We start from the raw sequence: 25,172 nt of genomic DNA, 5'->3' as shown, positions 1-25,172 counted from the left end.
AATTAAACATTTTTCATATTTTTACCTAAGATTTTGATGTACCTCAGATCATTATAGTCATATGGCATATTAACAGTAGATCACCAACATAGGGCTTTCAGCATCCTTTGCTGGCACTGAGCGCTTTCAATCCTTGTGTGAATTTGAAAAACTCTTGCTTGTTTAGTTTGTAAACTACTCCAACTGACAACTTGGCATCTCTTCTACTTTCCTGCCTCTCTGTGTTGGTGAGTGTTTTTACTGCAAACTTTTCAATTTAAAAAAAAAAAAAAAGTAGTTCAAAAATAAGAAAATCTGAAGAATAAACTTCAGCCAATTTTTGTCAGAAAGGCTTATATAAATATGCCTAGAGCTTGAAATTTATTTAGATACGCTCAGTTTAAGATAAAGCTAAAGGCAAACTCGGTGACATAGCTAAGTCGTGATGTTTCTGGCATTGCACACACGTGTGCACACACACACACACACACACACACACACACACACACACACACACACACACACACACACACACGCATGCATACAAGCGGTCTGTTTGGATGAAATGAATACGTGATAGAGATTTGGCGTTTTTCTACCAACCCAGGACAGGATTTGGTCTCCCTCTCTCTGTCTTTCTCACTATCTCTGACTCTCTCACTATCTCTCTCTCTCTCTCTCTCTGTCTCTCAGCCTATTTATTAACTAAAGAGCTTTCTCTTTGTTTGTCAGGGAGGATTGTCCTCAATGGAGATTTTCTGTGTAATCATCTGATTATCCATCAATTCCCTAAAAAGCCCCAGAGAGGCTGTGTATCCACATTATGCTGAAGGGCAAAGCAATGAGACAGGGAAGGAAAGGGGAGGGATTTTTTTGAGGAAATGATCAAAACGAATTTAATCTTCTTTACCTGTTACAGGTATCTGCATTCAGTTTGTTTTTTAGCTTTGCCTAGTTCTGTATTCCTGGAACGTGAGCTTATCCCAATTTCCTTCTGATATTCCTCCAGCTCTTCTACCTGCACTATAATAGACAGCCTGGTTTCGTCATTGGTCTGTTCTGGCACTTTGAGAGAGCAGGAGCATCAGCTTGCATGCATTTGCATAGAGCCCTATGGAGATTGAAATTCACATTGAATAGGTGTTTTTTTTCTTCCTCCTCTGGCTGTGCCTAGCTTGTGTATGACAAATCTGTTGCATTAACTCCCAGGGTAGGCCGGGAGCAGGAATGTTTGTGGAGCGACAAATTACACATCAGAGCTTTATTTAACATTCCCTACATGGCTACAAGCAATGAACTATTAAGATGTCAAATAGAAGAACTGCTACAGATGCAACCCTGCATGCAAAGATACTAAAAGTATAGGAAGGGCATAAGAAAGGGAAAGAATAAAAATCTGTTTGAGAAGCAGGAAGCTAGTATGAGAGTCTGCTTTCTCGTGAGATATTTATTCTGCCAGTCGTACAGTTCCTTATAGTTCAGCTTTTAAATTTGAGATTGCCTTGTTATTAAGTATGTGGTGATAGATGATAATTGCTGGAATTTACAGTGATATACAACAGTATGACAATCTTTTTTTTTTTTTTCTCCATTGAGTATTCAGTTAGTATTAGTATTCATTATGTATTAAATTAACGGTACCATTGAAAGAATATTAATTTTCCCCACTATAGTTTGCTGCCGCATCCCTTTCATATAATTGACACACTGACACACATCCTTCCCTCCTTGCACACTGTGAAATTAATGTGTGCAAGACGGGAGCTCATTGGTCCATTGCTATATAAAAGAAAAGGTTATTGTAGTCGGGCATTTGTAGAGATGTAGGTGTTGTGCCTCTACCCTGTGTGTGTGTGTGTGTGTGTGTGTGTGTGTGTGTGTGTGTGTGTGTGTGTGTGTGTGTGTCAAAAATAGACTCTGCACCCACACCAGACACACAGTATAACAGTTAGGTGTGAGAAAAATTACCTTACGAGTTGATGACACTTGTTACCAAGTACAGTGAGAGCTTCCCAGTAAGTCATCCAAGACAAACCAGTAGTGGACATAATGCAGTCCGTTGAGACCCCACGGTACAATATAATCACAATACTTAACTCAAGAGACAACATGAATGGTTTTAAATATTTTTGCAATGTGCTGAGTATTGGAAACAATATATATAGCAATTTCTTTATTTTGACCTTTTTTTCCACCTGCGTTTTATATCCCCAAAGGCACAATTTTTCAGTGTCCGTTTCATTTCGTACAATACAGTAATCAGTCTCCTCTTCACACTTAAGCCATTTTTGTTGCAGCAAAATTGCTCCTGGATTGCTGGATTGTCAAATAGACATACTGACCAACATTGTCATTTAAACCAAGAGTGTTGCATGTGTCATGAAAAACTGCTCTGCAGTCCAGTCTAGTTTAATTAAATGCAAATGCATGGACTTCTGTACTGTTATTTTAAGCACGAGATAACCGTCAACAGTTCTTTGTGAGATAATGAGCCACACATCATAAGTGTAATTTTCAATTCAATTTTATTTATACAGCACCAAATCACAGCAACAGTTGTCGCAAGGCGTTTCATATTGTAAAGTAGACCCTACAATAATACACACAGAGGAAAACCCAACAATCATATGACCCCCTAGGAGCAAGCGTTTTGGTAAGAGTGGGAAGGAAAAACTCCCTTTTTAACAGGAAAAACCTCCAGCAGAACCAGGCTCAGGGAGAGGTGGCCATCTGGCGTTGACCAATTGGGTGAGAGAAGGAAGACAGGACAAAAGATGCTGTGGAAGAGAGCCAGAGATTAATAATAAGTGAACAAGTGAACCCTTCCTGCTGTACTTGACTTGAGAGCCTGGGTACGACTGTGTCCATGGGGAGGAAGGGGGGGTTGTCCACACATACACTCAGCAGCACCAACGGTGGACTGAATAGGCAATGAGTTTTATTCTTTCAGTATGAAAACATTTAGTTTGTTTTTGAATTGTATATAATAAAATATCAATATGTGGTGTCATACAAAAGCAGACATCATGAAATAAATTAAATCCAAACGAAATCATTCATATAATAATAAATGTGGGGACTGAAACTAGATTGTTAGCAGGAAATATTTTGGGTGTTGTCAGCTCTGGCATTCAGCCTCCATAGATTAGGATCTTCGTCAACTTTGTAGGTTCTTATGTTCCTCAGGTTCTACCCGGATATTTTTGCAGTGTGATGTGAAGAGAGATCTTCTGTTGTTGGTTTGTTGTTTGTTTTGTTTTTTGCATGTCTGCAAAAGTCTTTACGCTGGGCAAAATTACACAACATGAAAGTTCAGTCCTAAGGGCTTATTATATTGTAACAAGATGATTAATATTATTCAATCAAGGCATATTATCACAATTGTAACATTTGTCTTTATCTCTTTCCTTTTCCTTACCATAGTTTTCAGAATTGTAACTGCCTTGATTCATCTGACAGTCACGTTGGGTGCTATTCTGATCGGTTAATGTGTTTTTAGCAATGGTGCCATAGTAGCATAGGAGCTATATGAAAACGTTGCCTTGCAATAAGCCTCCTCTTCTCCACTCAGAGTATCAAAGTGAAGTCTAAGTGGGTATTCAATGTAGAGAAAGGTAGCTGACTAGCCTTGCTGCACCATTTGTCTTCTAAGTGTTCAAGGGAACACCGTGGTGGGCCTGCATTCATTGTACTCAGGCATGCCATTTTCTCTCCTTAGCTTTTCTATCCCAGCCCAATTGACCCTATTTCGTTCCTTGCTCCGGCCCACCTCAGCTACACACTGCTACGACTGGGTCATCGTCCTGATGATAAGTGCTACATCCTGTTGAGTGAAGTGGCGGGAGACATTAGTCTGGGTCTGAATAAAGGGTAGACACTGACACAAGGACAGATTACTTGTCCAGACAATGGAAAACGCCAGTTTGAACAGGCTCTGATTAAATAAGATAAGATAAGATAGAACTTTATTAATCCCTCGGGTGGGTTCCTCTGGGAAATTCGACTTCCAAAAAAAGCACAGCAACGACCGAAGTTACAGTTACAGAACTGTTATATATATACACACACACACACACACACACACACACACACACACACACACACACACACACACACAAATAGATGGTGATTGAAGTTTCACTTCAGACAGGAGGATAACTATTGCTTTTTCCCAGAGGTAGAGGTTCAGTTTAGACTTTATTCTGCTTCCAGAGTCTATTCTTTTGTTTTCTGGGAGAGTAAACCATGTTTGGCTTTTATCTTCTTGTTCATTTGACCTTTTCAATTGTATTTCTACATTTGCACTTTACTTTCACATACGTAACATAAATAAAAAAAAAGTTCACATATTTTTTTTCTATCTTCCCAACAAAGCACAGTAGTAAGCTTGACACATTTTATTAGCGCTCATTTGCAACTTACTGATATCTTTCAGCACAAAAACACAGGACTTCAAGCTTATTATTAAGTTTCACTGATGAAATTGTGAGCTTGTAGCATTTACTATTATTAAGCTTTTAAACAGATATAAAGAAAGCCTAGACTAGTTCTCAGAAGTGTCTGCATTGATAGAGGTTTCTGTGTACTTTGCACACCTGTCCTGAAAGCCCTGATCCCCAGAATAGAAAGAGGGAGGCAAATTGTGCACATCAGAGCCGGGATGCGACTCAGTCATTGTCCTATCCCTTTCAGCAATCTTAGTTCTCCTGCCACTTCCTCCTCAACACCACCTTTAAGATCTGAATGACTCTTTCAAACCCATTTCACAGCTGGGAGCTTGACTAATATTCTGCTGCCATGTGTTTCCCCTCCATTACAAATCATGTGACATGTCTGTGATTGCTCTCTCTCCAAGTTTGTGAGCACGTGGGTGTAAGTATATAAATATATGTTATGATTTTCAGTGTTGGGATGTCTGAAAGAACCTCTTGTCTACATTGTATAAAGCAGTTTTCTGTCTCGGCCTTTTTGAGTTGCATCTGATTGATGTGTAAAATTGGACTGTTTTTGCTCCCATATATTCCTGAGGCGGGAGATCTGAGTGGGTTTCGTTTTTCCTCGCCTCCCGAGGCACACAAAGCGTTTCATGTTCTTGTGGGTTGGAGTCAAACGGAGTACTACACATGAAGGCGAACACTGCAGGTTGCGATAGATTGATCTTCTCCTTTTTGCTTGTTTTCTGTCTTGTGTGTATTTTTTCTCTCTCATGCGTCTGTGTGTGTTGTAGCGAGCGCAAAGCTTGCTGTCTGTGATGAATTGCTACAGCACTGGAGACAAATTTGGACGTCGAGGGGCGTTGGTTTTGCTCAGAAACTGTAGCTGCCTCTACGCTCTGCGTAATGATGAAGAACTAGGCACATATCAGCCAGAGGAGTGCAACTGCTGTAAATGAAAAGCACAACAAACGCACACATTGGAGCAGACAGACAAGGAAGTGGACCATTATACATCTACTCTGTGCGTGTGTTTGTAGTCACAGCTTGGTGAAGGGCTTTGGTACAACCATAGCCAACTACCACTGGGATCTTCTGTCCTCAATACAAAACCCTGAGCCTATTGGCACTTTTTTTTAGTTTAGTTTTAAGTATAATAAGAAAATTTCAGTTTGTAGGCCCCAAGATGGTTACAGGTAATCTCTCGTGAAAGTGTTTCAGATGGAAAAAGAAGCACAAACCTTGTAGGCATGTTAGACGTGGTTAAACATTGAATACAGTCTCAGCAATCATTAACAGTTCTTAAATCTTTTTTCACATTCATATAAAGCAGTTTGTGTGAAAAATGACTTTCTCTAAGAGAGAAAGAAGGAAGGAGCTACAGGTTTATCAGTTCTAGTCAGTTTTAAATTTTAATTATGTATTCTGTTACAGTCTATAAAGCTGGCTAGTCTCAGAGCAGCAGAGCGGATCAATCACTGTGTGGTCGGCAGAAACACTTGCTTGCTATAGGATTTTCTTGTGCCATTTTTAAAAAAAAAAGAAGTATTATTTTGTATATCCTTTGAGACACCCTCAACTCACTAAAGGTCAGTATATTGGAGCTTGCAGATCAGTTCTTGTTCTTCACTAAAGTTAGTTGACTCTCAAATGGTATCTCAAAATTCCTTTTTCCTAGGCTACAGTTTTAAGCATAACCAAGATGTTTCTTGCAGATATTCTTTCTACTTAATACTGCAATCCAAAATAACCGTGGGGAGAGTTAATCAATGTGATCAATGCAGAAGGTGGTTGATAAGACATACTGTTGATTGACTGACTATAATAATGAATACAAAAATAGAAAAAAGATTTGTAACTCTATATGGAATTCAAAACTGGTGTCTGACATTTCAATAGCAAATGTTAGACCAGGGATCGGCAACCTGCAGCTCTTGAGTCCTTATAGTGCAGCACTGCGTGGTTTGGGAAAATAAATTAGAAGTATTTAGCTGAAATGTAATTTATTTATGTTAGTTCTTTTTTAACTTGTAGTTCTAAATTGGAAGATTATTGTGATATTGACATATAAAAATAAAATTATATTCTATTATTTTTTTCATCGCTCAAAATAAGCGTCACACTCGCGGAAGCCGGTTTACCCGCCGAAACGGCGTGCATTTATCGAGACTTTCAACCCCAGGTAGGCCAATTATGGATCTTCGGATCCACATTATGTCAGCAGCTGTTCTCCACCGTGGACTATGTTAAAAACAAAGACCGCTCACGCCTCACAGACGACAGCTTACAGTCCTGCGTAAGATGAAGTGACTTCGTACAGACGCTGTGCGCAGAGGTTCAAGAGCAGAGGTCCCATTGTAAACATACCATAGCAGACCCGACGATGTTTGCATGAACATGCTTTTCAGCACCTCTTTAAAGGCCACTTTTCACACACGGTTGCTGTACGCTTACAGCCGGCTGTAGCTTTTCAGCTCACAGCACGACACACACCAACACAACAACACAGATAGCACAGAGGTTAAGGCGGCGAGGCGTGATTGTGGGTGCCGCTCAGGTGCGTTCGCCTCCCCTGCAGCGGCGCTGCAGACCACGCCCCGCCACACACATTAACCAGGTAAAATACATATTTAGGCAGAATTTTGCAAATATCTATTTTTCTTTTTTTTTCTTTTTTTAGCAGCATAGTACTGTTTTTCCAATTATTATTATTATTTTTAAAAGTCAGATCAAGGCTTCAAAAGCCCAAAGGCGATATAAGGGTGGCAGCTCACAACAGTTTTTGTTTGCTACATGGATCATTTTAGTTCAGCTGGGTGTCTTTCCTTTTGTTATATTTCTTTAAGAGTTCAAAATGTGTTAATTACATAAATAAAATGTAATTTTCTCTGTAGCACTTCATGAATTTCACAAGCAACACACCTTAGTTGTTCACACAAAGCATAAAGGTAAAAAAACAATGGGATTACTGTACCCATATGTGCTTTAATATGAATATTAAATATTTCATATCATCGTAGAATGCCAGGACCTTTGGACCAATAAAGGTCCAAGTAGAGTTGCAGAGTCCCAGTTGCAGTCATAGAATTTGATTTGATTTTCTTTTTCCTCTGGTGTGTGTTATTTTTCCACGGGGAATCAGGCGAAATGAAGGAGTGAGAAAAATACACAGAACCTTAATCAAAGCAAAGTCCTCCTACCTTTCACTAAATCAGTGGTGGGACTCAGTAGTCACACCTTGGCTGATGGTACATCTTGGCCAAGCTATGAAGTAGCTTATGAAAAAAAGCTGTACCAACTTCTCTAGGGCATTGCACTCTGATTAAGTTGACTTGTACTTGCCTAAGTAAAGCAACAGTTAAACAGTGCTTATTTTCATTTGAAATGTAAAAATATTTTTAAAAAAATGTCATATGATTGTCAAAGTTATGCAACCCTGTGGTCAGTGAACTTCACTGAATAGGCCAGCGTTATTGTTTGCATGTCACAATAGAATTAAGAAAAGCAATTAAAAAGCTTTTTGTAACCTGACTTGCTATGTTGCATTTTATAAATATGATGCAATATGGTGTTTGTTAAGTACATCCAGTAAGTTAATATTTAAGTTAACCTTTGGTTAGTGCTTAACTTAGACAGAGAAACAGCTGATGGATAAACAGTGCCACTCAGTAATTAATTATTAAAAAATGACTTGGATATAGAAAACCACATACTTCATGTCTGATTGTACGTAGAGGAAAATAACGTGACCTGAACTAAGGGAGAAAAGCTTTTCATATTTGCAAGGAAGCTTGACAAAACAATTAAAATTTTATAGGCAACACACACCACAGCATTTAAAAGAAAACACCCCCACACACATTAGCATGGCAAACACAGTGTATTTTGTCCCTTTACATGCCCATATAGTATACCTGGCTGTTGGCTGTTTTTCTTTCTATTTTCAACGCATATTACTGGTCAGGTCTATCATTTCCTTCAGGTGTCAGGGCCAGGTTTTCAGTTCCACCAACCAAAAACACCATGATTTAAATGTCAAAGTATTTCCCTTTCAACACATTATCAGCATTCTGGTAGTTTCTCTGCTACTACAAAGCAAGGATTCGATCTTTTAAGTCAAAAAAAAAAATTAAATACTCTGAAACACGATGTTCACAACTTTGATGTATTTCAGTTTCATAACATTCTGTTCATTCCCTTATACTCTTGAACCACTTCTTATTTCTTTTATTTTGCTAGTGATTTACTGAATCTCCAGACATTAATGGAGCAGTATATAAGGCAAAACAGAACTTGTACTCTCTTAGGCAGCTTTCTTGTCATCTCTTTAAGTAGCCTTCAGGTATAGTTCTCCGGGCTTCTTGAAGAACATTCAAAACTCTTCTTTGGGTGTTGGCTGCCTTTTGTTCTGTTCTCTGATGATCCCACGCTGCTTACATTGGCAGTGTGCTTGGGATCATTGTCGTGTTAACAAATTGAGCTGTTGCCAATCAGGTGTTGGTATTGAATCGTGGATCATAGCTGATGGTACTTTTCTCCTATTTGTGATTAATTAATTTTGACAAGGTTCCTAACACTATTGGTTTAACTCCATGCCCAAACCATGACAGAGCCTCCATAACCTGGCTACAGACACTCAGTGTTTTTCCTGTCTCCTGACTTTCTGAGTACATATTGATGACGATTTGATACAAATATTTTACTTTGTGCAGACCAATTCTTGTGTAATTTGGCATTCCTCAACGTTTTCATCCAGTTTCCCTTAAAAATGGCGTATTATCAGCCAACAGTTCACTGAAACTGTTGATGAACAGTAGATGCATCAACTAAAGGGCACAAAGATGGGAACAAATGATGTGTCTTAGTGACAGGCTGCTAGTAACAAAGTGCCTAAAGATACAGTTTAATGCATGTAGACACAACACTGGTTCATCCTTTTTGGTACCTTTTTTGTGCTTGAATGATTCATAGATCAGTGTTAAGTAGTTCAATACACACACACACACACACACACACACACACACACACACACACACACACACACACACACACACACACACACACACACACACACACACAACATTCCTCTAAAGATGGTCAGCTACAAGGACTGGACTGATAGTGAGTGAGCCAATTCCAAAAAAATATTTTGAAATATCTTCTGAAAGGCTGAAGGCTTTTGTTTAAGACCACTTTAAAAATTACATGAAATTCTGTGGCTGTTTATAAGAACTTGCTGACTTACAGTATGCAGGACTTGGACCTAGATTCTTCATATATTGGACATATAACCTTATAGTAGGCATAATGTAATGTGTATGTACTCTAAATTGACACAGTCAGTATAGGCAAACTAAACAAAATTACACGTTATAGAATTTAGTTTCTTCCCCTCTTGCATTTCTTCTAAAATCCCTTTTTTTTTTTCTTCTTTTTTTTTGGGCATTTTTAGAGAATGATGAGACAGGTGTGATGGATAGTTTGCTGGAAGCCCTACAGTCAGGAGCTGCATTCAGAGACCGCAGGAAGAGAGCGCCAAGACCCAGAGGTGAGTCTAATATCCCACATTTATACAGAACGACCCACACACACAGAAACCAAGTACACACACTGTCTGGCAAAACACTGATGGAATTCCAATCAGATGTTTAAATAATGACTTCTAGCTCTAACCTGTCACCTTCATGCATTTATATTTTTTCTTATTTTGTTTTTAAAAGTTGAGCAAATTGAATGCATCCTCAGGTTCTTATGTTTTAGCTTCATTTTCTCTCATTCTCAGTAAATTGCAAAATACACTGGTTTGTTGTTTGTACACATTCTTGCCAGCAGCGCAGCGCCAGAGAGTCTTCAGCTGACACAATTCCTACAACTGTTTGATGTGTGGATCTTGTTTTTTCCCCCCTCTGGGTTTCTTAATTCCAAACGAAAGATGTGAAAAATTAAATGTAAATCCAAGATGTGATTTGAACGCGTTTGGAAATGATTGGTGACTAAACATTGACACTGGCACCTTAAACTTATTAGCTGTACCTCGAAAAACATTATTTCTTGCTAATGAACTTCACTTCACAGCTGTTCATCACTGGGCCAATGCCGTCACATCATCGTTCTAATCCCACTTAGTACTGTACATGTTGGCATTATTTGTCCGCTGCCCTCCTTACAGATAACCACCACCAGATGATCAGCCCCAGCTCCTTCCGCCAGGTCCTCAGGCCTGTTAATTATGGTAAAAACACAAGATAAAAAAAACTGTTAAAGCCTAAAGCACGTTCAGCGCTATCTTTCATCTGCTCTTGGAAATCAGCCTTAAACTGCTCTTGCATGTGTTATATTGTAAATTCGTATATGTCCTGCCTTTTTGTGTGTTAAGTCACCTTGTTATTTGTTCCTTTCGCTTTTTGTGACCTTGCGTGTTCTTTCTGCAATTATGCAAGACTATTGGTAAAGCAATTTGAGTCGGTGCTATGTGTGGATGTTAAGAAAGTTAGGATTGAAATTCTCTGAAAGTAGTGTGTGGGCTGTTCTGGTGGCTCAGTTTGATAAGGCTCCTAAATTGTGTAGTAAGTGAAGCATTTTGAATGCAGTGTTTTTGTAGTAGCCGGGTTCTTTCACATTCTTTAAATCCAGGAGAGAATAACATTTTTCTTTGGAATTTATCAAGTCTGACCTATGGACTGTGTGTTTCTGAAGAGTGCTGAGGCATACAGATAAAGTGCTATGATACACGTTGGATATAAGCCACTTGTAGCCTAGATTGCTTCAGGTATTTAATATTCATCATCGTCATTTAGTACGTTCATATTATTGTTTTAATGTTAAGACATCTATCTGTATGATGTCCTTAGAATGGCGATTGGATTGGCTACTAATTATGCTAAATTCAGTTATCCTATATTACTCATACTTGTGAACAGATATTGTGCGTTTAGCTGTAAACAACAGCTTTCTTTTGTCAAAGGTTCTGCAATCATCACCAAAGCACTTAAAAATTTATTCTGTAACCCTATTACCTCTTATTATTTGTAATTGGAATCCCAGTCGGCCAAGTGCAGGCACACATGAATAAAATTATTCACGCTCAATCCACCCACATCATTGATGGCAATGATAAAGGGCCTGGCTCTGTTGTTCTGCTACAGCTTATCTGAAATTAGATTGGAAAGGGATGAGGGGGAGGGATATATATAGGGTGGGAGGAAAGAGACAGATGTGGCTGTAACATAAGAAATGGAGAGAAATGGCGTGAGATAGAGCCACTTGGTAAGGGCGAAAGTTAGGAATAATGTGAGAGAGAAAAATGGACTGAGTGCAGTGTGTGTGTGTGTGTGTGTGTGTGTGTGTGTGTGTGTGTGTGAGAGAGAGAGAGAGAGAGCAAGTGAGTGAGCCAGTAACTCTAAGAGGGAACAAGCCAAAGCTTTGTACTATTAGCAGGGGATTAGAGTAAATAATAACAGTGTGAACTGTAAAGGAGCTGCTGCTCAGTGTCCATGTGGTGCAAAAGACCCCATGGGGTGTGGTGCAGGTAAGAAGTTGCTGGAAGGTTGCTGACCCAGCTGCCCCCTACTGGCAGCTTCAGACATGGCGTGTTGATTAATAATGCTCAAGGCTTTAGCCTGTCACTGCAGGCATCATACTCACTGCCAGCCTCCCAGAGCAAACACAGCTAATTACTTTTCTCTGCCCAGCCCCAGCACCAGCTCAGCCCTCTCAGTGCCCATTCATCTTAATTTCTCCCTCTCTGCCATCTGCCTCCTAAATAACACTCCTCCTCATTTCCCTACCATCCCATATCCCCGCTGTCTTCTTCTATACACTCATGGCCATGCAATGGCCCTCCCCATACATAATTGCCTGTTATTGGTATGGAGTGTCTCCACTGCTCCTGCCTCACCCCTTCTTTCCCATTTCCCTTCTCTCCTTTACTCCTACAGAGATCCAGGCCTTAATTGCCCAGAGTTTAGTCGTTGGAGTGAGTGAAACCCACAGGATGCTCTCTGTTTATTTGGGAGGTGATGAAGTTTAGTCTGCGGCACAAGCACTTAAACAGCTGCTTTCACTTTCACACCACGCTACCACCTCCTTTTCCCACTGTTTTAAATACCCTTTAATAATTGATCTCAGGGGTCTTGCTTCACTCCAGTGGAGCAGCAAAGAGAATTAAAACAGAAACATCTGCGCCAGAAGATACTGTAATTAGTGGTAAAGGAGAGAGATTTGAATGGTCAATCTGAACATGCATGGTGCCATTAAGTTTTTGCACCAAGGGAGTCTCGAGTACACCACTCTGTTGTCGGTGCCAAACAAATCAGATGGCAGATTTTTAGAATGCTGCCTATCACAGTGTGATGAGACTGTGGAGTAGTTTGATAATGGTTATAGTGCTTTGTAGTCATGATGAGTTTGATTGCCACGGAATAGAAAACAGGATTAGAAGATGGTTTGCAGTCTCCTACACTGTTTGTTGCACACAAATGAATGCAGTCTCTCTCTTTTTATCCCTTTCCCCTTCGCTTTCATGCACTCTTTGATTTGAGGTTGGGCCCCAGTTTGAGTCCCTTAATTTTCCTCAGCATCCTCTGTCTCTCACATCTTGTCTCCTGGTCTACCCCTAAATTGGCTCAGCACACTTTAACATGAGCCAGCAGCTAAGGTGTTTAGCTAGGTCTGCAGTCTCCCCGAGCACACGTACACACATAGACATAAAAGTACACAGAAACACCAGCAGACTTTAGGAGATGAAGGTAAGCAGGCTTTTCGATGGCTGTGGCCTGGGTTAGGATAAGGCTCTGGGGCTCTGGGGCTCCTCAACACTCTAAATTGGATTGGGCTCCACAGAATGATGGATCGATGGTGGTTAGCCACACAGGTGTAAGATACTTATTGAATCTATAAAGCAGCCATAGCTTTTTAACTGTGTCCTTCTGAAAACATCTCTCCAGGCGCTCTCTGGTCATTTCTGGCTTCTTTGCAAGATCTCATCACAGCCTTGCTGACTCCCAAGCTGGCGTGTGCATGTACATATCTAGGGAAATCACACAGCTGCATGTTTAATGGTCGTGTTTGACAGAAAGACAGAGAAAAGGAAAACACAGAGAGTGTGCAACACAGCACAAGCCAGAGGTGCATTGTGTAATGCCCTTGTCTTGGATGATCTATTATGGAAAGTGTGGGGTGGAATGGGATCTATGAAGGAGTAAATGTCTTTGTCTTTAAGAGCAATTACTTCAGATGTCTTTAGTGACACCCGACCTAACAATTATCATGTGTGATATAGCTCTGAACTAGAGCTTGAAATTGATGTAAAGGTCACTTCACAAAGTCACTTAGCCCTTTTACCAAGTTTTTTTTCCTTCTTACTTGCAGTTGAAAGCATTAATGCTTAAAAGTAAGCCTCTAGTTATTGGAGATCTTCTGTCCTATGTGTTTGACGAGTCAACTTTATGACCCTTTTTGCTGAATTTATTTCTGTGTAATGTCAGATACTTGGTTCGTGCAGGCGGCTATTCAGTGCTGATTTTAAATGGCTTGGGTATAGGTGCAAGTGGTAGTGGAAGATGACTAATCGACTTAATTTGAGACTCAACCCACGGTGTCTTTGAGAGGTTGTTCTGTAGAAAATCATTACGATGAAACTGGGGTGAGTGTGCAGTTAAAATGGAAGTTAAAAAAGTACAATAAAATAGAAAGTTTGTTTCCACCCGACTCTGTGTGTTCTCGTGTGCTCACATGTGGGTGAAAAGCTAGCATTGCTGGAGCTTCCTGGGGCTGGATACTCAAGTGGAATCTGCCGTTAGATGCTCGTCTTTTTTGATTGGGCCACTTATAGACTATGATATGTGGATTCCACTGCAGGATGACTGTATCCTGCAGATTGTATATGGGCTTTTTCAATCCTTTTCATATTCTTGTTCTTTCAAGAAAAATGTGTGAAAGCTACCAGTCCCTCAAAACTTCCTAAGTCTCATCTTTAAGTTTTCTTTTATTTCTTCTTTGCCTTGCTGCTTTTCTCCAGACGTGGCATAAGCAGAAAAAAAGGGATTATTAAACATTTCAGTGAACTCGAGACAAAAAAAAAGAGCAGCACAGCCTCTCTCTCCTTACTAGATCTATTTCAATTGATGCAACACGTCATTGTTTTAAAAGTGTAACTGTAAAAGTTGCTGATTTATCCACATTTGGTCATCATATATCATCCACACATCACATGCGGCCCGCGCGCTTTTCATTAAAGTGACAGATTATTGTCCAGAAGCTTCTCAGCCGGAACAATGTTCACTTTCACACACACACGTACTCATGCATACATGCATAAAAACTGTCAGCTTTTACCCTGTATTTTAATCATGTGCACGGAGAAGGTTAAAGGCCATTCTGGGGTTGCACTGTTAGCCGTGTCTAAGGCTTGGACAGGTGTACTGCTCTCTGTAGTCATGTCCACAGTCATCTGGCCACTTGGAGTCACAATGTGTCTCTTATCGCCACACTTGATTGGTGCTTTAGATGTTTAACTGTTCTTGTCGACAAAGGTATATCCAGATGGGAAAATGTACCTTGACCTGCCTTTGCCTGTCTGTCTGAAGTGCTGCACTTGGTGTGTGTGCATGTGCATGTCTGAGCCGGTGCACACATTCATTGAACAGATGGAGCAAGAGGGCACCTTAACAAAGTGGCTGTTGTAATTAGGTCTAGCCTTTGCGGTGCGACTTGTGGAATAGTAATTGAGGGTTGTAGAGAGCCCAAAAGGAAGCGATTTCATTTTTTTTTATCCAGACTTTGATGAGAATAATAGAATCTTTTGCAACAATGCCCCTCCACATGCTTACATTTGCACTCATTCACACATGTAAGCAGCCTGTGTCAAACAGTCTGATCTGCTGGCCACAGGATTTCTTCTTGATCTGCTGGCGATTAATTGCCACATACACGTAGTGGTCTAAAGATTTAACCAGCAATGTCCATGCACAATCCATCTTTTCTTAATTTGAAGGCCAGAAGCGGCATCTACCTAGTGTCTGTCTTAGGGCAACTGTATGGCATTTATTTGCAAATGCACCATGTTCCCCATGTGTAATACAGGCAGTAATTAAGATTATGTGACATGTCACACTCGATGTAATCATGATGCTGTTTACTTCTTGTACTGCCTTAAAGGCAAGGACATAGGTAATAAAAATGGCTTTTAATGGCTCCCACATGGGCTGCTGCTTCCTGGATATGCAGAGGTGTTTTTTATTGGAAAGGGTTTTTTGTTTTTTTTGGGCACACATCACTTTGTGTCAAAACTAATGACTGTTGTAATTGGACAACTTCTGCAAAAGTTACCAATTATTCATTAATGGCATGTATGAATTTCTTCCGTCCTTATTTAGTGGTGTATTGAAAAAAAAAAAATTCTGACAAATTTTGGTGAGTGTTAATTTACATATGGGCGGCATACAGTGAATGTGTCATGTGCAACAGACTTAAACAGAAAGCATGAAGGTGCATTTGCAGAGAAATATGAATGCAAAAATGAAAACGACTGAGATTTATGAAAAAAAAAAATTGCTGTATATGTGATTATTTCCATGCAAAGATGTGTTTGATTGGCCCGCCAGTTAAAGGAAGAGAGGTTACATGCGCTATGATCATTACAGTAAAAATGGCAGTCCCTGTTATCTTATAGTCCTTTCCAGAATGTAAGAAGATGAGGAAGTGAATTAGTCTGGCCAGTGAGGTCACTGTAGACTGGACACACATGCTTCCACACACACACAAACCGAGCTCCACTGTTCAGTCCTAAATAGAAAACAGATGATAACGAACACCTCTGCACTCTGCTCCATGTCTCTGTGCTGTACATCCCACATTTTAGCCAAGTCCTAAGCCGATCAGGCTCCTCAGATATCCACTTTTAGCTGGATTATGAGGAAGCTTGGCTGTAATAAAGGCTGTGAATCGTGAAATAGAAAGTGGTGTTCAGCATGTCGAGCCAAGGACCCTAATCACTCAGCCCATTCACACCAGCTCAGACCCCAAACAGCAGGTGAAGCTTTTAATGTTGGATTCTTATTCAGCTGGCTTTTGAGCTTCTCCTGGTCTTTCTTCACATGCTGTCTCGTCTTCTGACTGCCTAGATACACATCTTATGTGTCAATGCACAAAGGTCTGATGATTCATAAGCGGTTAGGTTTAAATACACACCTGAATTTTTTTAATGTGACTCTTAGAACTGCTTTGATCTCTTTCAAATCTGTAGTATTTCATTGCTTTCTTCTTTCTTGCCGTCTTCATCTTCTTTGTTTCTCCTCTACATTCCTTTCTCTCATGAGCGTGTTATTTACATTGATTGAGAATAGGCTCTTACATACTGCTCTAGTTAATAATGCAGTGAGAAATGAAGTCATTTTCACCATGGCTTTGTGCTAATTAAATTTTACAGCAGTCTTATCGCCCCAGCCACACACATTCCTGGTCCTCCCACATTCACCAGTGCCAGCAGCCATATCACATAGCCGTCAGGAAGAGACCGAGCTAGGGAGATGATTATATGAACTTATGTTGTTATGGGAGGGAAATGAGCGTTATCGTCTCTTTATATCTATGCTTTCTACAAAGAGAGGTGCTTCAGTTCTGTCTCTGTAGTAATACCTTTGTTAAAGTAGTCTTAGAAGTGCTATATAAATACTTTTTCCCCACACAGATTAACATTCTGCATCAGTCTTGTCTTTGCCTTTTTTTGTTTGTTTTTGGCTGCCTCTCATATTTTGTTTTTCAGTCTATCATTTGTAGCTGGTTACACTGTGAACCTTGGCAGGACAAACAACATTTGTTTGCATGTGTTTTGAATGTTGCTATCAAGCTTTCTTGACTCAAAGACAAGAATTTAGGCAGGAGTGATTAAAGATGATAAATTCTAGTACCCCTCTTGTAAAGACTCATGTCAATATCATTCTTTGGTCCACCAGACTCGCACAGAAAAAGTTACAGGTGATTCCAGTGCTTACTTTTTAAGCTTTGCTGATAAAATGAAAACATTATTCCAAACTGCGTCATCTCTCTGCTCCTCTTTGTGGAAGTCGCTTGTGCTGCCACTCCGCCTGCTCTGTGTCTCCTCACTGATCCAGAAGCTCTAAGTGCAGCGACAGGAGTTTCCATGCCGACAGAACGGGAAGGCCAGCCCTCAGGCAGCAAGATCTGTTTGATGCTGGATCCTCCCCTCCCTTAGAGAGCAGAATTTGGGCTTTGCTTATCTACTTTATATATTGCCCTTTTATGTCCATATGCTGGCTCATTCACACATTAAAGTGCATGCAGTCACATGCATTCACTTGAACTCGTACACAGTCGCACAAACACACAGACACATCCTCTTGTAGACACTCAGCCTTGAGGCACAGGGCCATGTATGTATCTCTGGCCTCTGGGCTAAAGAGCTTCATTATTCAGGCACTCGCTTTGATTAGCATCCTCGGAGGTACAAATTAGCAAACAAGCTCAAGTGTTCCTGTGAAGAAATACCCTCTGCGGACATAAGAACATTTCACAAGTATGTGATTTTCCCTGCCATTCAGATGATGACAGTTTCTCCTAGTGAGAATATTCTCTAAGCATGTATGGTTTTAAAGCTTTGTAGAAACCATACTATAATGAAACATTTGGAGCTTAATAACCTAATTCTCTCCCAGCCTGAACCAGTCTTTTCATTCCTCAAAAATTATTTATTTTAATAGCACTCCTTTTGCTTTTAAAAGAAATATTCTTCTTAGTGTCTTGGAAAACAACCCCTAAGTGAAGAAAGGTGATGGTTGTGGTATGCAGGGCTCAACAGTATGAGTGTCACACTTGGCATTTGAGTCCAAAGAAGCCATATATGCAAGATGTAAAATATATTTAGGAACATGCACATGATTTAAAAGTGTTAAAATAATTCAGACGGGGCAGTCTCTGTCTTTCAGTGAAGAAAAAGTCTGATAGCACAAGAATGACACCTCTCTTGGGTATAGTTTATGTTTCAAGCTGCAGCCTCTCTCCCCTCTGTCTGGGAAACACAGTGGACTGAACATGCGGCACAGCAGTCGACGTGAAGTGAAATATGCTGTCATCCCAGGCAGTAGGAAAATATACAGGCTACCTGCAGGAAAAATGTTGTGTTCAACACTGATAACAGTAGAACTAAGTGTTATGTATGTGCTTTGTATGTTCGTGTGTGAATCTATGACACATTACTTTTTATATGTGCACCGTGGCGTGAGTGGCTTTTTTTTCGCCACCCCTGCGCCATTAATGTGCGCAGATGTAGCTCGTGCATGCGCATTGTCAGAGACTGTTTTTCATTCAGGTGAAAATTCCTAGAGCTGGTGTCTGCTCTATAATAACCATACTTGACATTTCTCTCTCCTCCAGCCTGTGGAGACTAACAGATGCTTTCCATTCCAGTTGAACCCATTAAGGCCTTCTCTTCTCTACTGCATCCACTGGCCTGTCCTTTGGCAGGGCCTTTCTGAATGTCAAAACTCACTGTTTAGCATCACAATAAAGCAGATACGGGGCGGAAGAGTAAAGGAATGGAAATAGCTGCTGGCTGGCAAAGGGCATGGACAAAAATATTTATTTTTAAGACTGACATTGCTCATTCAGTGTTGTGTAGCCTGGATATTTTTTATGTACTATATTTTTTTACGTTTATTTTGGACACCCAGTGACTGTAATATAAATCTGGCTTAACTGTCACTGTTGACTTTTATTGAACGACTGATTATACTGGTTACAGTTCTTTTCTTCATATTTCTAGTTGTTAGAAAAAGACTTACAATAGTGCATTTGGCATTCTTGACTTGAAAATCAAGAAAATGAGACTTTTTACCTGACCTCCTTCACTGTTAGTCTTAAAATGTGTTACTTTAATGTTAAAACATCAGTATTAAAATGCCTGAAAAGTTCATGTTTTTGACATATCATTTCCATCCAGTTTAACTAATGAAGTAAAAATTGCACGGGACAGTGAAACATATTTTATAAATCGGCCATATTAATTATCCTTAATTAATCACATTAGAGCCCTGTGGGAATATGGGTTCAAATTAAACAATAACAAATTCAACAGAGAATATGATTGACAGAATATAATGAATACTTTACAGATTTATATAATAATCTTTGGAAAAGTCATTGAAAGAATAATTGATGACTTTAAATCTTAATGCAAGTTTTGATTAAATAGAAAACATAATAATCATGCCCAGTAGACTTGATGATTGTTTTGGTTTTTAGGCCGTGGCATCTGTGGCTAGTTTTGATTTGTGCACAAACCTGATTATTTTTTCTTTACAGGGAGGTAATTAGCCTGGCTAGTTTGAATGGTAATTACAATGTCAACCAAAGAGGAAAGAGACCGTCTAAATGTATTTCACAGATCTGTGTTTGTCCACAAAGGCTGGCACGCGTTCACATACACACAGATTTTATTCAGCGTGCAGGAGCGTCTCCAGCCAAGCGGAATTATTTATAACAATTGTTTTGATACTGTATAACTTTACAATTGCAAACTAAAATAACAGAAAATTGCTCATTTTCTGCTAGTGCTTAAAACAGGCAGAGATGTTGGGGTATATTTGACTGCATCAGCTCTACTGCTGTATGCATCTCCTTATTCTCAATTTGAGGTCTGCTCGCACTGAAGTACAACATTGCAACAAACAGCAGAGCTTTCAAGAGAAACATTTGTTTGATTTTCTTCAAAAGAATAAATACAAACAGCATTCATGTTTCGCACATGTATAATCACTACAATATATTCATGATTGATAGTGTATAATGTAGCTGTACATTAATAAATGCTGATTCCTGATTTATAAACATATGTGAAGCCTTATGTGTGGCGGTTCCAGCTATGTCCACTGGCAATAGACAAATGATAAATAATTGTGTAAGATATAATGCAATAAGAGAAGTTGTAACTCTTTACAATATCCTGTCCAGACACTTTCTTTCCAATCTCAGTGTTACTAACTTGTACAGTTTTTGTATAATGCTTTTCAGTACTATTAAGGGGAAAGAAATGTATTATCACCTTGGTTTTGGTCCAGAGCAGGTAGATTAGTCATAGTGCGTTAATCATCCTCAGCACATAACCAAAACCAATTTAATATTACTGAACCAATGGCCGTGATACTGTTTTTTAAAAATTAACGTCAGCTCTAGTAATATTGCTCAAAGATCATTTTTAAGTGCTTATGTTTTGTTGACACATCTCATTCTGGTGAAATAACATTTCTGCGCCATGCTGTGCACAGGCCCATTTCTTTTCTAGAAGAGATCAAAAGGGCAGTTTGTCTCTTATTTTCTATTGAATTTATACACACACTAAGAAGTGGGGTTTTTTTTTCCCCGCCCTAATATTAAGTTTGGAGGTCAACGTGAGGTTGTCATAGAAACAACCTCACGTTTAAAAATTTGGACTGTATTTGAAAATTAGCCAGTTGACTGTGGAAGTAGTCCAAATCTCTGAAGGAGCCATGCAGTAAATGTCATTGTCAGCTGTGGCATAATGTAGAGGTAAGAACACTGAGTTCTTGCTAAAAGGGATTCTTCTTGTTTGTTTGAGGAAGAGGGGAAAGCACAGAGTGAGCTGTTCTTATATGAAGTATTTGAGAATAAGACTGGCGTTTTCAGTTCTGAGTCTAAGACTAAACTATTGGAAACTTTAACAACCATTATTCAACTTACTAGCACACATAGACTTGACGTTGTCCCTGGATGACAGCTCTGCTTATTTCTGTGCTTTTTCCTGTATTACAGGGGAAAGTGTTAGACTGGCCAGCCTGCATGAGCTCAGTGTGAGTGTGAGAAGGTTAAAGAACAAGGCTTATCAATCTAACAAGGTTTTAGAAAGAGGCTGACTGCTTGCAAATCATCCATCAGCCTCGACAGCGGGTTCAGTCTGAGCTCTGACAATGGAAGGTGTTTGGGCTACAGCAAGAGGGGACATGATTTATCAGGGAAGTGAGCGATTATGCGAAGCCTCTGCACATGAGAGACGGGCAGAACTAAAAAGATGATCTCATATCATTTCATGAAACATGCAAAGAATAGTTCATGGGTGCTTGTGAAAAATAGCCACATGAAGACACTGTGGATAAATGAAGCGTGGGTCTGCCCGAGTTTGAATGGAGAACATTTCATGGGATTCAACTTCAAGTAGAACTTTCCCCCCCCCTCTAAAGTAAATGCAGAACAGCCCGTGAGTGCTAAGAAACTCTTCCTGATGACTTAATGAGAATTTTGTATTAATTACTGTAATCATTGGCCTTCTAGCTTGTCACTCTGGCGTGGCATATTTAAAAACATCTTACTTTGAAAGAAATGACAAAATGTTGCACTTTTCCCCTTTTTAATGGATAATTATCTGTCTCAGGTGTTGGAGAAGAGAAAATGATGAGCACCAAAATAGATCACGGAAAGAGAAAAGTCTCTGATCTTCTCCTGGCACTGTAGTGGAATCAAATATGAAACGCTTAACGTTAAACCACGTCGCTTTTCATGTGCAAATTCGACTTCACACATTGACAGTTCACACTGGCTCAGTGGATGACTGGTTTGGATCTTACTTATGTCATCTTTTTTATTAAATATAAGTCATTATCTTTTGTCCCAGTTCCCAAGACTGTGAAGGAATCATACTTCGATGAAAGGGGGTAAAGAAGTTGACATCCACTTTAGTCTGCTTAAGTGATTCACTTTGAAGATTCAAACAGAGATAAATAAATATCAACAAACGATGATTACAGACCAACTCACCTCTCTTTTCAGCCTTTTCAAATTTTCAGAGGTGGTTGATAGACGCCTCGGGTATTTAGATGGAGAGCAAGAGAGACTTTGAGAGCTAAAATAAGTGGTGACTCTGCCTGTAGACTGTTTGTGTATGTAGAACAGATGGATTTCTTTATGGAATCCTTTCAACAGCTCACACCCTGAGCTGTTTTTCTAGTTTCTCAAATGAGCATCGAGCAGCATTATAAATTTGAGCTTTTAACTCTACAGTTTTTTTATTTTTTATAAAGGCAGGGTAGGTGATTGTCCAAGTTTCATATTGTTGTGTTGCTCTGTGTATGCTAGTTACACTACACCCCATACTGTTCTATGCCAGGCCTAATCCCCATGCAAAGGCTCTTCAGATGGTTTTTGATGCTTAGAAATGTAGTGAAAAGCAAAAAAGGGAAACATTTTTTTTTAAGTGACACATAGAGAACACAAAGACGTTGCAGTGTGTTACAGAAGAGTGTTGGAAGTAGGTTCTCACAAATGTTTGTTGTTGCATTTTGCCTTATAAATATACCTTGATGTGTAAGTGCTTAATGGCTGAAGCTCTGAGAGCCTGTCATTGATTTCATACTACGTTACAGCTGCAGATATTTTTCCTGGAGCTAAAAATATTTGATAATATCACATCAAGAATGCGGTCAAACCTCTTTTGCTCCCACTTAAATGGACAAAGAATATGTGTCAGAAAACTAATCTCACCGATTTTTTTTCCAAGGACTGATGAATGCCCGATATATAGTGTGTTCCCAACCTTAGACGCAGGCATCAAAAAGATAAATGGGGAAGCCTATCGAGTATTCTCAGCACTGTTATTGTCATCAAGAATATACAATTGTCAATCACACAATAGCAAATGACAGAAAAACAGTAGCGGGAGATTGTCTGATTGCCGGAGCAAATTAAATTTAAATAACAACAGTAAGCACAAGAACTAATTGAGCATTACACTTACTGTGCCAACAGTGTTTTGTTTCACCTAAAATACATTTCTTTCTCTTAATTTTACATCTTAAGGGTCAAGATGTCAGTTTGATCAAATAGCACAAAATTCACTTTCACTGTATTGATGGAGCAGCACGAATCTTAGAGACGGATATCTTAAATCCAAGCAGATAGAAGTGAGACTGTCTGCATGGCTAGATACCACTAGAGGTAAAGGGGAAAATATGTCTTTGTGTAATTCGTGTGAAGTGACCCTTCAAGGTGAGTTAAAGCACAATTCCTCTGAGTAAAGCTGTCCAGACCTTATGGTTCTGTACTGCGTAGCTGACCAAAATGGAAAGTTTAAAAGAGAGTGGAATGGACAAGGATGCTGAGCTCAAAGTAAAAACAAAGGAAATAAACAATGTTAGAAGACAGGTGTCTAATTCTTTTTTTTTCTTTTTTTTTTAATCGCTCTTCCCTTCTGCCTTTCTCTCGCTCTTGAATGATGAAATTGCCAATGATTTATTACAAATGTCAGCGACAGGCGCAGCAGACTGCTGTTTTTGTCCCTGTCAGAGCCAAGTAGAGCCTGAGGTAGGCAGCTTTACTTATCAATCAACTGTTTTCTCCTCTCTTCTGCCACCACTCAGTTACAACCATGTTGGTCTTTGGGTTGCAGACTGGTAAGCTTTGTACTGAGTTCGTACAAGTGAAGAGACAAGAAGTGACACAAAACCTTTTTGTTGTTTAAAGGCAGTGCCTTTTTATATCGCTAGTCCAGATTCTCCTGTTACCAAAGCCATCTAAAAACCTTGCTGTAAATGTTATCTACAGTTTAGTTGTGCAGAGGTGCAGAGTTAGTTGTGTATGAATTATATAAACAGAAGATCAGAACTTTCCTAGTTGGCTATAAGCTTCATGATTAGTAGATGGCAGATGGGTGACCTGTGCTACCACTCACTATTACATATAGGCAGTCTTGTGAACCAACCAGTCAAGCAAAGTAGCTGTGTTGCTACTGTGTTGATTATTTGAGGATTTGCAAGAAAGAACCGCCCTGGAGCTACTCTTAATTATCTAGCATTTCCAAAGCCTTTGACAGTGCATTTACAGACGATTTACTTTTTTTTTTCTACCTTCATAATTCATACCCTATTGTTAGTTTTTGATGAGGTCTTGCTGCTTAATTACAGTTGTATTTGAAAGGTCTTTGTTTAGCAAGAGCTAATTTGTTAGACTTTTTTTTTTCTCAGATAGAAGACCGAGGGGTGAGGTTGATGTCATTTGCTGTCTGCCACCAAAGTAAAGCTTGCGGAGGAAAACAGTAGCTAATGACCTAAACCATGAAAAGCTGTGAACCATGAAAGACTGTCATCTTTGTTGGAAGAAGGAATAAACTTTTTCTACAATGCCATACAGATAAGTGACTTCAGGTGAATGTGGACTAAAAAGACTGGTGTTAATCTCACAGCCTGCTGTTGCAATTATTTGACAGATGGTGGAAAAATGACCAACTACTACTTATGAATGAAAATAATTAATTAGATAAACAGTTTTCCTATATTTACTTTCCTATTTCCTCTTATCTCTTAAATTGCTAACATCTTGGAGCCTGCTAAAGGGCAGGATCCAGTGCTTGTGAGTATAACATGACATATTGATATTTGCCATTATATTGGTGTTGGCATTTTTGATGCCCAATAAATGAGAATTTTAAAAAAGTGAAGAAGAGACAGGAGAAACACCCTTCAATCATGTTATGAATAATGACGTTTCATAACTTGTCCACCAGAGGGCGCTCTGCATTTGGCACCATGCGTTTGGGATGCCACAGACAAAACAGCTGATTCAAGAGGTGTCGAATACACAGCTTGTTGTGACAGCAAAACAGGATTCTTTTTAAACAGCATTGTCATACTCCAGTGGTTACACCATGTAGCATCATGTAAAGAAATCAATGCTGTCTTTTCTATCGTATTTCCGTCATACTATTAAAAGCAGTAATTAACATTTTGACTTTTGCTTCAC

At 39.4% G+C, this 25,172-nt stretch overlaps 1 protein-coding gene across 3 annotated transcripts in view; it reads left to right on the top strand.

Annotated features, from left to right (window-relative positions):
- The window catches only part of LOC309702738 (protein diaphanous homolog 3-like), a 165,862-nt gene that overhangs the window by 103,752 nt on the left and 36,938 nt on the right, over nucleotides 1–25,172 (top strand). For all 3 annotated transcript variants that reach the window (XM_082527368.1, XM_082527369.1, XM_082527370.1), the window contains 2 exons: nucleotides 9,865–9,960; nucleotides 10,582–10,644. In XM_082527368.1, coding sequence (XP_082383494.1) covers nucleotides 9,865–9,960; nucleotides 10,582–10,644 — 159 coding nt within the window. The remainder of the gene's footprint in view (nucleotides 1–9,864; nucleotides 9,961–10,581; nucleotides 10,645–25,172) is intronic.

The sequence above is a fragment of the Aulonocara stuartgranti genome (assembly GCF_965226115.1).
Source record: "Aulonocara stuartgranti genome assembly, chromosome: 1".
Classification (NCBI taxonomy): Eukaryota; Metazoa; Chordata; class Actinopteri; order Cichliformes; family Cichlidae; genus Aulonocara; species Aulonocara stuartgranti.
Note: the sequence above shows the minus strand (reverse complement) of the source record. Positions and strands in the feature narration are given on the sequence as shown.